This window comes from Corvus cornix, chromosome 6 (genome assembly GCF_000738735.6).
Source record: "Corvus cornix cornix isolate S_Up_H32 chromosome 6, ASM73873v5, whole genome shotgun sequence".
Classification (NCBI taxonomy): Eukaryota; Metazoa; Chordata; class Aves; order Passeriformes; family Corvidae; genus Corvus; species Corvus cornix.
Window position 1 is genome coordinate 4,764,938 of NC_046336.1, and position 14,476 is coordinate 4,779,413.

At 40.1% G+C, this 14,476-nt stretch overlaps 1 protein-coding gene across 12 annotated transcripts in view; it reads left to right on the top strand.

The window, feature by feature from the left end:
- FGFR2 (fibroblast growth factor receptor 2) overlaps positions 1-3,857 on the top strand; it is an 81,103-nt gene extending 77,246 nt beyond the window's left edge. For 10 of the 12 annotated variants that reach the window (XM_039553521.1, XM_039553519.1, XM_039553522.1 and 7 more), the window contains one exon: positions 2,075-3,857. In XM_039553521.1, the coding sequence (XP_039409455.1) occupies positions 2,075-2,239 (165 nt within the window). In that variant the 3' untranslated portion in view covers positions 2,240-3,857. The remainder of the gene's footprint in view (positions 1-2,074) is intronic. The other 2 variants (XM_010408113.4, XM_010408163.4) reach the window with 1 other exon arrangement.
- The last annotated feature ends 10,619 nt before the right edge of the window (positions 3,858-14,476 follow it).

Below are 14,476 nucleotides of genomic sequence, written 5' to 3' on the forward strand. Positions count from 1 at the left end.
CTGCTCATAGTCCTGGAATGATCTCAGTTAACCTGGAAAGGCCTTTAGGCTTATGTAAATTACTTTAGACTAGAGTTGTAAGAAAAAACGGCTGGAAAAAGCTTAGGAACATGTCCAGTCCATCTGATGGGTCTATCTCAGGGCCTGCTATACGTTTGTCATTCCTGACAGATGTTTATGTAACTTGTCCTCACAGATCTCCACTGCCGTATTTTGGCACCGCCCCTTGACAGCCTGTTGCTTTGTTTTCCTAATCTCTAATCTTTCAACATCAGATAGTGCTTTTGTCCTATTTACTCTGGACATAGAAAGCAAATTATTCCACTTGTCTTCGTGGTGTTTTGTGGTCCTGAACACTCGTCGTCATCTCGGTGTCTCCTGAGGACTCCAACGTGTCTCATTTTCCTCCACAGCTTTTGAGATCTCTGATTCTATGTAATCTGCATGATTTTCCTGAAGTGCAGATCCTTCAGGCTTCACTTCTGCTTATCCTCTCCCCACTTTCCCCCCAGAATCACACTGTTGGCACAGGGTCAGCCTGGTTTACCCAACTACTCAGTTTGCTGGGGCAGCCAATAATCTCTTCTGCTCTTGTGCAAGTAATGATTTCTGCTTAAATAGTAATGTATTGCTCTTTTCCATGTTGAATCATCACTTGTGGTGTTTTTAATGGGTTTTCTTGGGGTTTTTTTTCCCCAAAAGACTCTCATTCCCATGTTTCTGTGACCCACATATGCACAAGTCACCAGGAGTGAGCCTCGTAGCTGTGTTGCTTTATCAACACCAGGAACCAACCTGGTGTTAATTCTTATGCCCTCGATGTGACTCTGGCTATTGACACTGGGTAAGGACCCTGCCTTCAATGCTGAATTCATATGTGAGTTACATCAAGTTGTCTGATATGATGAGCTGTGTCTGATAGCTCTCGGGAAAGCCCCGTTTCTTCAGAGACTGGCGTCCTTTCCTCTTCCGTCTATTTAGAAAATGTCTGATTAGTTCTGCTCACATGGGACTGATTTTCTAATTCATAAGTATGTATCAGGATTGCCCTGGTGGATTTTTCAAAATCCTGGGCCGCCACATAGTCAGTAATCAATCGATCCAAACTCCCTCCTTTTGCTCCCTATTGTATTTTCCAGCATTTTAAAACTTGCATTCCACACTCTCCTTTTAAAATGGTGACCATTTTTTAACTGTAAGATGGTAATGATTGAATCTCTGACTTAAAAAAGGAATGTTAGCCAAAGGACTAAATTACCCCAAACCTAAGCACAGCAGCATAAAATACTGACTGAGGTGGAAGACTTGTCCCATCAGTACGATCATGACTTGTGGTTTAGCAAATGAAGAGATTGCATTTAAATGAATGCAGCTGCCTTTAGAAGTTGAAAGAGAAGGAACATTTCAAGGGGAAAAATAACTTTATTCTCTTGCCAAAACTGTTGTTTCTAGCAAAAGAGCCTTAACCCAAAACTTGGATTCAGCAGATGATATTTCCCTTTTTAATGACTGCTTTGGTCATGGCTACTCTGGGACACACAACACACAAATATGTAGTGTAAAAAACCCAAATCGTGTGAATTTGGTTTTGTTTTTCTTTCAGATCTTTTTTGCACGTATGCCACTGCATGTTGAAACACAAATTTAATATCACAGAATATAAAACAGATATTCGAAGTGACCTAAGGAATACAAAGTTGGAAGCGTCTTTCCCTCTCCAAATCACTACCATGTGCTAAAGAAAAATGGTTCCATTTAGGATGAAATTTCATTTTTATCATTGCGAGTGAAAAGTCCTCTTTTGATGTGGTTGCCATGTTTATTCCCACTGACACAGCTAATGCTGGTGATGTTGGACTTCAGAAAATACCGTGTTATTGGCTTGGTTTTTCTTTCTCTAGTCGAGCTCCTTGTTTTATGAGGTATTTAGGCAACAAGGCAGTTTTGAATGCAGTTGATTTACGGAAGCGTGCGTCATTTTTAAACTGCTCTTTTCCAAAATCCAAGCAGTGCTGACGTGTTATTGTCAGCTCTCTTCACTGTCTAAAAATGGATTTTATTCCTCTTGCCACAGGAGTATCTGGACCTCAGTGGACCTCTGGAACAGTATTCACCCAGCTACCCCGACACGAGGAGCTCGTGTTCCTCGGGGGATGACTCCGTGTTCTCTCCCGACCCAATGCCTTACGAACCTTGTCTCCCCAAGTACCAGCACATGAACGGGAGTGTGAAAACATGAACAGAGATCACACAGAGGAACAAAGAGGCAAGAACATCAAGCTACCTACAAAAGCAAAAGCTTTTCTCCAGGACCTTAACGTTTCTGCTTGTACATAGGAAATACGGAAAAATAAAAAGGAAAAAAAAGAGAACTTGGAGGAAAGCAGCGGAACCTACATAAAGATTCTCATCACTTGCAACTTTTAAATGTTCCCAAGAAAGAAGAATGTTTATGAGTTGTGTCTAGATACCCATTGCTATCAATTTTCTGGCTTCCTGTGAGCTGCAACAGACTTTGTTTGTACAATGGACCAGTTGGACTTGAGGCAAACTCTGGGTCTGCCTTTCTTGTTTATTTTGTAATATTTGGAGAAAATATATGTTGGCACACACTTACAGAGCACAAATGCAGTATATAGGTGCTGGATGTATGTAAATATATTCAAAAATATGTATAAATATATATTATATATATTTACAAGGAATTATTTTTTGTATTGATTTAAAAAATGGATGTCCCAATCCACCTAGCAAATTAGTCTCTTTTTTAACAGCTATTTGCTAAATGCTGTTCTTACACAGAATTTCTTAATTTTCACCATCCAAAGGTGGAAAATACTTTGCTTTCAGGGAAAATGGTATATCATTAATTTATTAACTAATTGGTAATGTACAAAACAGTTAATCGTTTATAGGGTTGTTGTGTTTTTGTAATTTAAATGGCATTTCTATGCAGGCAGCACAGAGGACTAGTAGATATATTGCTCAGACTTTACTAGTTTTCAGATCTTTAAGAAAAGAAATATTTACAGTATATAACTAATTTGGGGGAATTAAACTTTTGATTTATTTGTGTTTAAAAACTGCAGTGTCAGATGATTATTCTTATCAAAACCAAATCCTTTAACAAGAAAGTCTTTTATTCTCAATACCTGTCACTTTAACAATTTAACCCCTTTAGCAAGGTTTCCCATGGCCAAAAAGCAGAGTCATTCCACTCCAAAAAAAAAAAAAAAAAAACAGAAAAAGAACATTTTGAAGAAGGTTCTTAAAGTAAGGAAAGACATGAGTTTGTCTATAACCACAGCAGAACAGACTGCTCTAAAAGGAGCTGAGCTTCTACCCTGAGTTGCACATGCATCAAATTATCTACAATTCTCTTGCCTCAGTTGGATAATGGGTTCCAGACCTTTTGGCCTGGATCTTTTGCCTTTATCCCTCTATTGTAACTTAAGTTAAAAAGAGAGAAGTTGTTTATAATGACAACTTGCCATAGGAATATCAGCATCTTTTTAGGGGATTAATTCATGCTGACTCCAGTATTTCCTTCTGAACCATTCCATAACAGTAGGTGTAGCACTGGCCTCTGCTAGAATATCACTGTTGTTTGTATCTTTTTTTTTTACAGAATCTTGTATTTTTACTTTCAGAACACTCGCATTGATACGGCCATGGAATATGAATGCAAATTTCACTGTTTTATGTGGTGGTGTGTTTGTTTTGTTTTGGGGTTTTTTTTTAAATAATTTTTTAAATTGGGTAAAATAAGTATTAAAATCTGTTAACTTTTGTACTGACAATAAAATGTTTCTACAGATATTAATGTTAAAATTACAAAATAAATGTCATGCAGCTTATTTTTCCTAATCCTTTGTGTCATACAAAATGGTTTCCTGAACATCAAGTGATGGAACACATCCAGAAAAGCTTCCTTTAGACCTTATCATAGATCCTATATTACAAAGCAATCCTTTCAGGAGTAATGCTTGTAAGATGTCTACTCGTGAGCAGCATGGGTTATTTGAGTAAACATATGTACAGTCTTCTGTGGAAAGTGGCTTGAAGTGTTCATAATGTAGACCTAAAATATGTTCTCTTTTTATTTAGGCTGTATCCTTTAATTAGTGAGGTTTCTGATCATTCTGGAGAGCCTGGAGGACCATTTGGATGGGAGATTTGAAAAAAATCATAGCAGATGGAAAGAGGCATCATGGAAAGAGTTTAAAAGTTTTCTGTTGGAGTTTTGTTTGGTTTTTTTTTTTTTAGCTTGGAAACACAAGGAAGACACCCCAAACCAGCCTGTGCTTGAGGCAGAAATGGGAACTTTATGGTCACGTTGCTGCAGGTTAGCCTGGAGAGGGATGTTGGATGTGATCTTCACCACGTGCTGTAGAAGTGCTCCAGACACCAAACTGTTGTTTGGTTCCTTTTTGCCTCTTTCTACTCTGACTGAAAATCTCATGCCAACCCTAATAAACTTTCTAGAAAAGTTCCTGTTAAAAACTGGTGGTTTTCAATTAAGAGTTATCTGATTGGACAATTCCCACTGACTTCACTGGAAACCATAATTCCCTTACCCCACAACCTCTGTTACTATTAGCAGCAGCAGTGGCTACTGTGACAGGACCCCCAGCGTTTGTAATGACACACGTCTGGTTTTAAGATTTTTTTAAAGGCTCTCAGAAGATCTTGAATCTTTCTCTGCTTGTTTTGAAGTGGATTTAAGTGTATCTCATTACTTTGATACCTTTTTAAAGTGACAGGATGGAAGCATGCAGAAATGTGATGGAAAGGTGCTGTTAATTAGTGTAAATTTATTATTACCCTGATTTTGTTTCAAACAGATGATTTGGGTTTTCTCTGTTCATTTTTTAGCTCTCAGAGAGTTAGATTTGCACCTTGGACGTATTCCACACTTCCACAGTTTTCATGTCTAGCCCTTGAGAAAAAAGCACCCCGAGGTTTAGGGACCATCATTTCAGTGGAAGGTTCCATGATCTCAAAGGAATAAATTAAACCAAGAGAAGGTTAATACCAGTCATGAGTTTAAGAGATTTTTTCTGTAGTCCAGGAAATTTTAAGTGTGCATCTGTTCAGGAAAAGTAAAGAATTGTCAGAAGACAAATCCTTCAGCAAGCTTCCTAGGAACTTTAATATGTTTTATTTACATTTTTTTAAGCAGCCAAACATACTTGAGGGGGGGAAAAAAAAGTAAATGGTTGCTATTCATAAAAAAACCCCAAAAAACAGCTGTAGAAAGGGGAAAAAAAGCCAACCAACACCTGTTTTTGAAAGGTCATCTGTCCATTCTGTAATCAGGAAGTTCTGTAGTTGCATAATTTGATCTAATAATTAGAAAAAATTCATTGATTTTTCCACAGTAAATGTAATAAATTTGTTGGGATGAAGCATAAGCTACCTCCAACAATTTGTGCTTGGAAAGATTGTCAATCCTGTGCCTGGGAAAATGTCTGTACTTCTGAGCTTTTGTTGCCACGAGTCCTGGATGTCACAAGCAGCTTAAATGCAACAGATTTTATGGAACAAGTCTTCTTTTTTATCCCATTTTATCAGATTTACATGTTAACCAGATTTTCTGTAAGGCTCCTGGAGGAGAGAGAAGATGGAGACAGTGCTGAGACAACAAGGGGAAGAGGCACCAGTTGATTCAGGGTATTTCTATCTGAATTTTAGAAGCAATTTCTTCACTTTTGGACCACTCAGACACTGGGATAAACTGCCTGAAGAAGCAGTGGTATCTTCCTGGCCATAAATACTCAAGAACTTGGCTTGCCAGGGCTGTGGATAACCTCATCTACAGCCCTGCTTTCGACACAAGGTTGGCCAAGACGATCTCCAGGGTCCCTTCCAGCTGAAGCTTCTCTGTGATTTTGCAAATCTGTGTTGTTGGCCAAAGGTAACCCAGATCTGCAGCAGAGTCCTGGAAAGCTGGGCTGGCACATGTGGAGGCTGTCAGTGGGATGTATTGTTCAGTAAATTCGATTTAGTGATGCATTTAACAAGAGAGATTCCCCTCTATTAAGGATGTTAAAAGTCAGGTCCTGGCTTGTTTGTGAGTGTCACAGCCAGCCAAAAATGTTGTGACTGGATTCCTGTGCAGTGGAAAGCAGTGTTTTGTCAGAAGCTTTCTAGAGTGCCCTGCAGAAAATGGAGTATTTTGACTTTATCAGAATGACATGACCCTATCAGAGTCAGAAGGAAATGAAGTAATTTTATGTTGCAGCTATTTCATAGTGGACAATGGCATATAAAGTCAAAGAAGGAATGGAGTATTTAGGCTTCATCAAACCAGAGTGGTTAGACTAACTCAAAATGACATCTGGGTACCACAAATAATTGCACTTTTCAAATGTTTTATTTCCAGTTCAGGCTGACAATGGGGTTTCCTTGAAGAATGCACTTTGAATGATCAAAGATGTCCATATTGCTCAGATTGACAGCCAGTATTTTTGCAGGCTTTTTCCTGGTGCTCCAGCATTTGTTCCCTGGAACCAGAGGCTGTGAGTGAGGCCAGGGGCCAGGATATTTTGGGATGATTTGTGAGGAACCTGGTCCCATTTCCCTCACCCAGCACAGGGTGCTGCAACCAGGTTGCCTCCCCTGAAATAGTGAATTACTGGGAAAGCTTTTCCAAAGCCTAAAAGGATTTCCAGGGAGGACTAATATTTCTCTCTGGCAGAGGAGTAGCTCATCTCTTCTGCTGGGGCATCATGCCTTTGAATTGTCTAAGAGGAAGGAGAAACAGGCCAGCAAACAGGAGCCCCGGTGTCACTGCTGTCTGGGGAAATCTATGGCCCATTATACCAGAACCAACAGGAAATACAATTTATGGGGAAAAAAATCAGTGCTCCCAAGGACTGTTGTAAAGACATCTGAGAGAAGGTAGCCAAGGTGCAATATTTTGTCCAGACATGTTTCCCTGGCAAAACTATAACTTTTTTTTAAGGCTATTCAGCAGCATGAAGGACTTTCTATTCCCAACGTTTGTTGGCACAGAGATGCACAAATTGCCAGCTGAATACTGCTGTACTAAATTCAGTAAGTGAGGGATCTGCCATGGGAATGATGCTTTGAGTGTCCAGGAGAGCAGCTCCATCCAGGGCTGGGCAGAGTGGGGGTGACAGTACTGGAGAAATTGGGGTTGCATCTTCTTACATGGTCCCAGAGTTTCAAGGGTCATATGCCAAATCCTGAGTGCCAAAAGCACTTGAGAAGAATTTGCCACCACCACGAAAACTCCCAAGGAAATTCTAGCCTGCAGTGAGAATGCTGAAGCATTTTCTTTCATGAATACCCCGTGTTCTTACCAATTTTCTTGAGTGTATCTCACTTATTTTTCCATAAGTATCTTTTTTAAAGGTATTTTCATTTTTCAGGTCACAGAATTGAGAAAAAACCCCAAACATTTTGGTTTCTGCTGGGACTTATAAGTAACAAAAATTTGCCTATTTATTTTTTCAAATTGGTATTTCCTCTCTCCTTTAAAAGTTCCAAGACTTGTTCCCTGACAGCTGTTATAACAAATGGTGGGGCTTCTTCAGCTGATGTGATCCAAAACTTCAATCATATCAGTGGAGAGGTAATATTTATTTAACAACTGGTCAATGAAATACAATCTGTTGATTTGTTCTTTAGAGTTACGTAGCCCTTTTACGGTATTTTTCACTAAAAATAGTATATTTATTTCTAATTATGTATGCAGCCTAGGTCTGTACAAGAAATTTTGTAGGTCCAGGTTTGCAGATTTTTAAATCAGGAGGCTGATGCCACATAAATGTTCAGTAATCACTTAATAGATGTAATCATGACAGGGTTCTGAAAGAGTCAATAAAAATGTTACTAACCAGATTAAAATGGTAAAAAAGGAAAAATGTTACTATTGTGAGTTAAAAGTAGTGGGTTTTTTTCCCCCCTTATTTATTTGGCATTGCTTTGCTTGCCCTTCATTTGACTTTTTCCTTCATTGTTCACAAATACTCTGGATCCTCATCTGGCTTAATATTTGGGAAACAACAGTTATGTTCAGGATGGTTCCAACAAGCCTTAAAATCACCCTAGAATTTCATGCCTGGCCTCTCTTGCCATAGCCCTAAACATGAAGGATGTCCCTTAGATGCAGACTCGAGTCTTGTAACCTCTGTTTTTCTGCCTGTGTCAGCTGGCTCCTCAGTCCTCAGCATGTGTGCTGAGCTCCCTTTATTCTTGCTGTTGCAATAAAAAAGGAGGAAAAATCTGCTGTGGTTTTCCTTAGACTTTGTTTCACTCATTGCAGGCAGATGAGGAGGGAAGAGGCAGCAGCCCCTCGCTTTTCCTGGTGCCTCATTCGTTGTCTGTGTTGCTGGAGCCTCCAGCACCTCCTGCCCTCATCACTGTACCCACCACATCAGCAGTTTAAAAAACATACATCCTCAAAGACCCGTATTTTGTTGAGATTTCTTTGTAACCTGACTAGACAGCCACTGCCCCATTAATCAACCCCCTCTGTTTGACACACAGCAGATTTATGGCTCTGGGTTGATGAAACCAAAAGGCAATTAAACACAATCAATCAGCTGGGCTGAAGGTCCCAGATTCTGCTCGTGAAATCCTTTTCAAACGTCATTAGAGCCAGGGCTGCGAGAAGACTGGAGTGAAAACAAAGGAAAGATGGTTGTTTTTCCAGGTTTTTCAAGGGTGTTTTCAGCCTCTCAAAGATCCCCAAAGGTCTAAAAAGATGTTAAAAAAATAAAGAGCCAAGGGGAAGAGAGGCTTGTAGGGGTTTGCTTTCAGTCCTGGAGTAGAAGTGGGGGTGAAAGGAGCATCAGATGACAAAGTGGTAAGCCACTAAATCTGGGTGGTTTCTGCAGGCTCAGTGTCTGCTTTTGCTCTGAGAGGCACAGCAGACATGAACATCATGTTCCTTTTTGGGAGGAACATTCCCACTTCATTAATTTACAGAAAAGATTCAATACAAACATGACAGAGTTGCCTGCTGGATTTGTAAACCCTTTCTTGAACAGCTCTGGAGTTCTTGACTTCCACAGTGTTGCTGTGTACATCTTTAGTCCACCAGATGACTTCCAGGAAACTACCAACAACCAGAAGCAGCTTAATTTCACTTATTCATTTATGTATTCGCTATTTGCAGCAATCTTTTTTTCCTCCAAGCAGCTGTGATACAGAGGTAATGAAAATAAAAAAAAAAGTAAATTTTTATTCTTCCATCCATTGTACATCTTTTGAGGAGAAATGCTTGGTGTTCCTTGATCTTGCACATATTAACAACTGTCAATATTTTTGTTCTATCTCTTACCACTACAAACATATGTAAATTACCATGTGCTCTTCATTTAATGTGAAAAGAAAAAGACACTCAAGTATTGGTGCCTGTGCTCGTATGCAGTTCACATATTGGGTTGATTCTTACAAAAGAGATAAAGAATGTATTCCTATACACACTTGGGAAGCTGCAATGTCCCAAAAGCTTCCTTACCTAGTGGAAAAAATCTTGGCAGCTTTCTGACAATGCAAAAAAAAGGGACTCAACTTCCACAGCAATAAGCAAACAAAATTTAAAAAATAAATAAGTTTTTGTCTTTGTACTTGATCTGCTTGTTAGGTCACTTTATAAATGTTTTGGTGTTTCTGGCACCTAGTTCTGTGTTTGATAGTCAACAAAGGCCAGTTCCCATATTTGTATATTTATTTTTCCCTACAAACTTAACTTTATCTGAACTACTTCTGCACTGAGTCTGCTACGGAGCCAGTACTCAATACTCACCATAAAAAACAGAACAAAGATCTGTCTCAGCAAAGTCTGTGGACATTTGATGCCATTAAAAGCAGGCTTTTTGCCAGGAACTCCATGATTAATTTCTCATGGTTTCAGGGTAATGTGGTGGAGAAGTTGTCTCCATCTCTATATCTGCATTTTATACCATTCTTTGAGAGGTGAGGAGTATTTGAAGGGTGCAATGCCTGACTGCAAGCACACTGCTTTGAAAAAGGCAGCCAGCAACCTTCTCCTGCTGGTGGAATGGCCACAGACATCTAGATCGTGATGTTTTCCCCATAATTGATAGAAAAGTGTTGGATTCTCTGGAAAACCTTGTGGTTGCCCTGTGATATGTTCACATTGTGACAGGTGGTTTGCTGGTTGACATCCAGTTCTGGACCAGAGTCTTGGACCACAGAGTGCAGCAGCTGCTGCTCCTGGCGCTCCATGCCCAGGGCAGTTTGCTGTCTCCAGAAGGGCTGCTGGAAGGCTTTGGAGAAAATCATTGCAACTCCAAATCCAACTCCTTGACAGGATTGTTGCTTGTAAGATTTATCTTCTCTCTCTGAACACCTTCTCTGCTTCCTGTGTCAGAACCACCCACCAGAGCTTCTCTGCCTACAGCAGCAGCACCAGGAGAAGAAGCAGCTGATGGAGGAGAGTGTGTTCGCCCTCATTTGCTTTTTTCCCCAAAAGGGAACCCCATCCTTGTTAAAGCTCCCCAAGACACGTGTGCCAGACCCACATCAGCACTACTGGCTTCAGCAGCAAGCAGCTCTCATCCTGGTTTTACTGGTTCCCACTTTGCCTCCTAAAAAATGTGTCTCACTTTTATTTTGGAACAAAAAAACCCCACTTCCAGGGTCTCTGCAAGATGATCTTCTAAAGACAGCTACTGCATTGACCAAATAACCTGGACACTGCATGCACTCAGCTGGATTTTGGGTTTGTTTTAAATTTTCCAATTGTTAATTTTATAATGTGTCCCTCAGGTCCCTTATTAACGGACAGCTCATGGAGGAGGTCTGGGTTACTGTTTACCACAGCCCTCAGTACTTTGGCATCCCTTAAGTCAAACTGAGCTCTCAGGCCTCTGCTTGCCAAGTCAAATCCTTTTAGCATTTTTATAATCTCCAAACACACGTTTCTTCATCTCTCGGACTCCGTCTCTGCAGTTCAGTAAGCATTTGTTGTTTGAAATCAGATCATGATGAAATCGTTTAATAGTCAGTCTATGAAAATATTTTGTTTAAAAAACACTCAGAACTTAATTGGAATGAAAATACCAGCAGCTGGATTGTAGTTTGAAGTCAGAAGTCTGAGAGGCAGCTGGAACAGCAGGATTCAGAGAGACACTTCTAATTCTTCCCCTTCCTACAGGAATGTTCCAAGGCTGCTCTGTTTTGGCAGGCAATGAAAAGGACCCACTCGGGTTCAGCCTTCTCTGACCAATATCATCTGCTGCTGGTCCATCTGTCACTTAGCTCTGCAGATAGAGCACAAAAACATCCTGGGTTTCTTTTTTCCGTATGCTTTATGAAGGGTTCTGATGAGCTCCACGTACTGCCACAACATCCTTGTCATTACTGGCGTGTCTGAGCAATGACTCGCTCTAGTTGAGCAATTTAATTTCTTCTTGGATCCCCTAATGAGACTTACTGAAGAATATGTGGTAAAGAAAGATTTGGGGTGACTCGTTCATTGGATGAGGGCTGACTCCTTCAATTGTATTGAGTCTGGCTCTGGGATTCATGAACTTGCTGGACAGTTTTTGTTGTGTTTTATTTATACTTGGTTGGAGGAGTTGTTAGGATTTAAATAGTTGGAGACCTTGGATATGCACAGTAGTGTTCCTGCTATGAGTTCATTGGCAAAATGCTGGAAGTTTTCAGACCAGATCTCTGTCCAATTTCCACTAGATAAAATTCCTTCCATCACAAGAGTTAATTGATAAGGGTGGAATTAAGTGCCTGGAGTAATTGCCTTCTTGGGGTAGAAGTAATCTCCACACACAGCCCAGCAGCTTCTTGTTTGTATCTGAAAAGACTGGCTCTTCAATTTGAATATTTTGTTTTAGATAAAGAGGAAAATGAATGTATAAAAAATGTAGTTTTGACATTGAGGCTCTAACAAATACATGCAAAATACCCTTAAATTAATGCAAACTTACTGGAGCTGCCTTTTGAAAAATTATTCTCATTGGATGTCTACTTTCAAATTGCACATATGACCAGCAGGATATCTGGATGCCTAAAACCATTTTTTTTAAAGTTACAGATATAGTAATACAAACTTGGCACAGAATGCAGTGAGAATGTCAGCAACCTCAGAAGTCTAAAAGGAGCCTGTGGATGAAGCACCCTCCTCTGCCAGCAGCAATAAAGGAACTCCAGCGAGGACTTTTGGGGGTTTAAAGAGGCATCCAAAGTTATTTAGCCATGACTGCAATCATGACAATATTGACAGGCTTTTTGATATGTGGTTTTTTTGGTTGGGATTTTTTATAACCTGGCATGGAAACTGAGATCAGGGGACATTAATAACAAAGTGTCGTTGCCAAACTCGCTGGTTAAGGATATAAAGCAGACTTCTAACCCGAAGGTGTTGTCCTTATTTTATCTCCTACTGAACAATCTGTTTATCCTAAGGTAATCAAAACCATGAGGATGAGGAGAGAGAGCAAGCATGTTTTAATGCAGAGGGGAATTATTATCTCCTGTTAACTCTCAGTCACTCCTGATCATACTGTAAATTATTTGCTGGAGTATAAATTGTGCTCCATTTACATATTTTGCTTATTCTTTCTCAGCAGTATTATTTCAGTGGCTACAGGCTTCATGAATTTAAGACAAAACTAATTTTACATCAGCAGGACATAGCACAGGTCTGGGTTACCTGTCTGGAGCCACCTCCACGCTGGTGCAGACAGTGCTCAAGCCAAAGCTGTCCCAAGGAGGAAAAAGCAATTACAAACAAATCACTTCTAACCATTGGCAAGTAATTCTGGAGGGGTTTTTGTTTGTTTAACCCCCTTCCAAATTCTGCATAACAAAGATGCTGTCCTTTCTGGACAGTACTGTCGACAGCAGGAGTGTGTCACTGGTTTGGCAATGAGAAATGGACACAGATTAAAAAATGTGATGCAGACTAGACCTGGTGAATAGTTGCCAAAATATTCCATGAATGTTTGCTTGGGTTTTGAAGTGAATTCACTTTGGCTTTGTTCCTCCTTCCGTGGACCTCACACACCAAGAGCATTTCAGTCTTGCCATCCCTGACCACGTTTAAAAGCAACCTTTAAAATCATTTGCGTCAGCAGAAGTTGAATTTTGTATTTGCCACTTTTGTATTGCAGATAGTTGCCCAACACTTCCAGAAGAAGGGACAAAAAAGTGAGTGCAGCACTTCTGTCTGATCACAAAAGCCACTGCAGTGACAAGGAAAGGAATAATGCTGCCAGTTTTGCCTTGTAAGCATAGCAGGAGAATAATTTTGAGGGGAAAAAGAAAAAGCACAGAAAATGTATTTGTTCCTCCCTTTTGCTGAAGATTGCATTTCATCCCCAGAGTGGTCACACCAATCCTGAAACCAGTATGTGATGCCAAAGGAGAGGCAGATCTCAGGTGACGGTGTGGGAGTGGGAACTGGCACCTGGGGCTCTACAGCAGGATTTTTGTTGCCACTGGTGAAAGTTTCTGCTATTTTAGGTGATGTTTGTGTGCCTGGGTGCAAGCTGTGCTCAGGGTTTGTCCCCAGGTTGTCTCACACAGGGTAAATGTGAGTATTGGTGTAAGGGAATGGGGCACCTGGTAGCAGCGGCTGGAAAATATATCTGGGGAGACAAGGGTGGATCAGTGTCAGAGAAAATGGCTTCAGCACAGAGAGTATAGCAGCTCTGTGAACGATTGATGAAAGAAGGGCAGTAGAGAAATGCAAGAAAAGTATTCCTGCTGTGGTTTTTCCTAAGAAGAGCATCCAAACGGGTTATAATCTGTTCATGGAGTGTCTGCATTCAAGGAAGTTAAACCTGTCAAGTACTTTCTTGTCTCAAAATTCATTTGAGCCATCAAGTTGTTCATTCAACTCCTAAATAAGCACAAAACCCGGCAGATAAACATGAGTTTCTAGAATAACTGACAGTCATAAGGCAGAAAGCTGAGTTTCCAACTGCAGCCTGGTAAATCTGTTTTCCTTTATCCTTCTGGAGAAGCCAGAATCCTGAATTGCTAGATTAAGTTTACCTTTCAGACAAGAATGATTTAAACCAAAATATTTTATCACACATATCCCAGACCTCAGCACAAGCCCTCAATTGTGCTCTGCTGAAATTCATGTGAATGCCATCATTGTATTGATCAGTTGACTATCACTGCAGATGTTTGAGGGTTATGGATTCTTTCCTGTGATCATATTAAATCTTAAATTGGGTTTCTGAATTACCAAAGTAAATGAATAAAAGAGTATAAACGGATAACCAAGGAAGTTGCATCAGTTTACACAGCCTGAGGTTGTGAGCTGCACTTTATTTTGTGCCAGATCTGTGTTCCTACATCATTAAGTTGTTCTTGTGGTATCTGGTTGTGGCATTTGATTACAAAATTATTTTGTCATAAAAAAGAAGCTGTCTACTAATATAAATCTATGTTTGGTGTTCAGGATTTTCATGTGCTGCGAGGATATCAAGTAAGAAACCGACCTTTT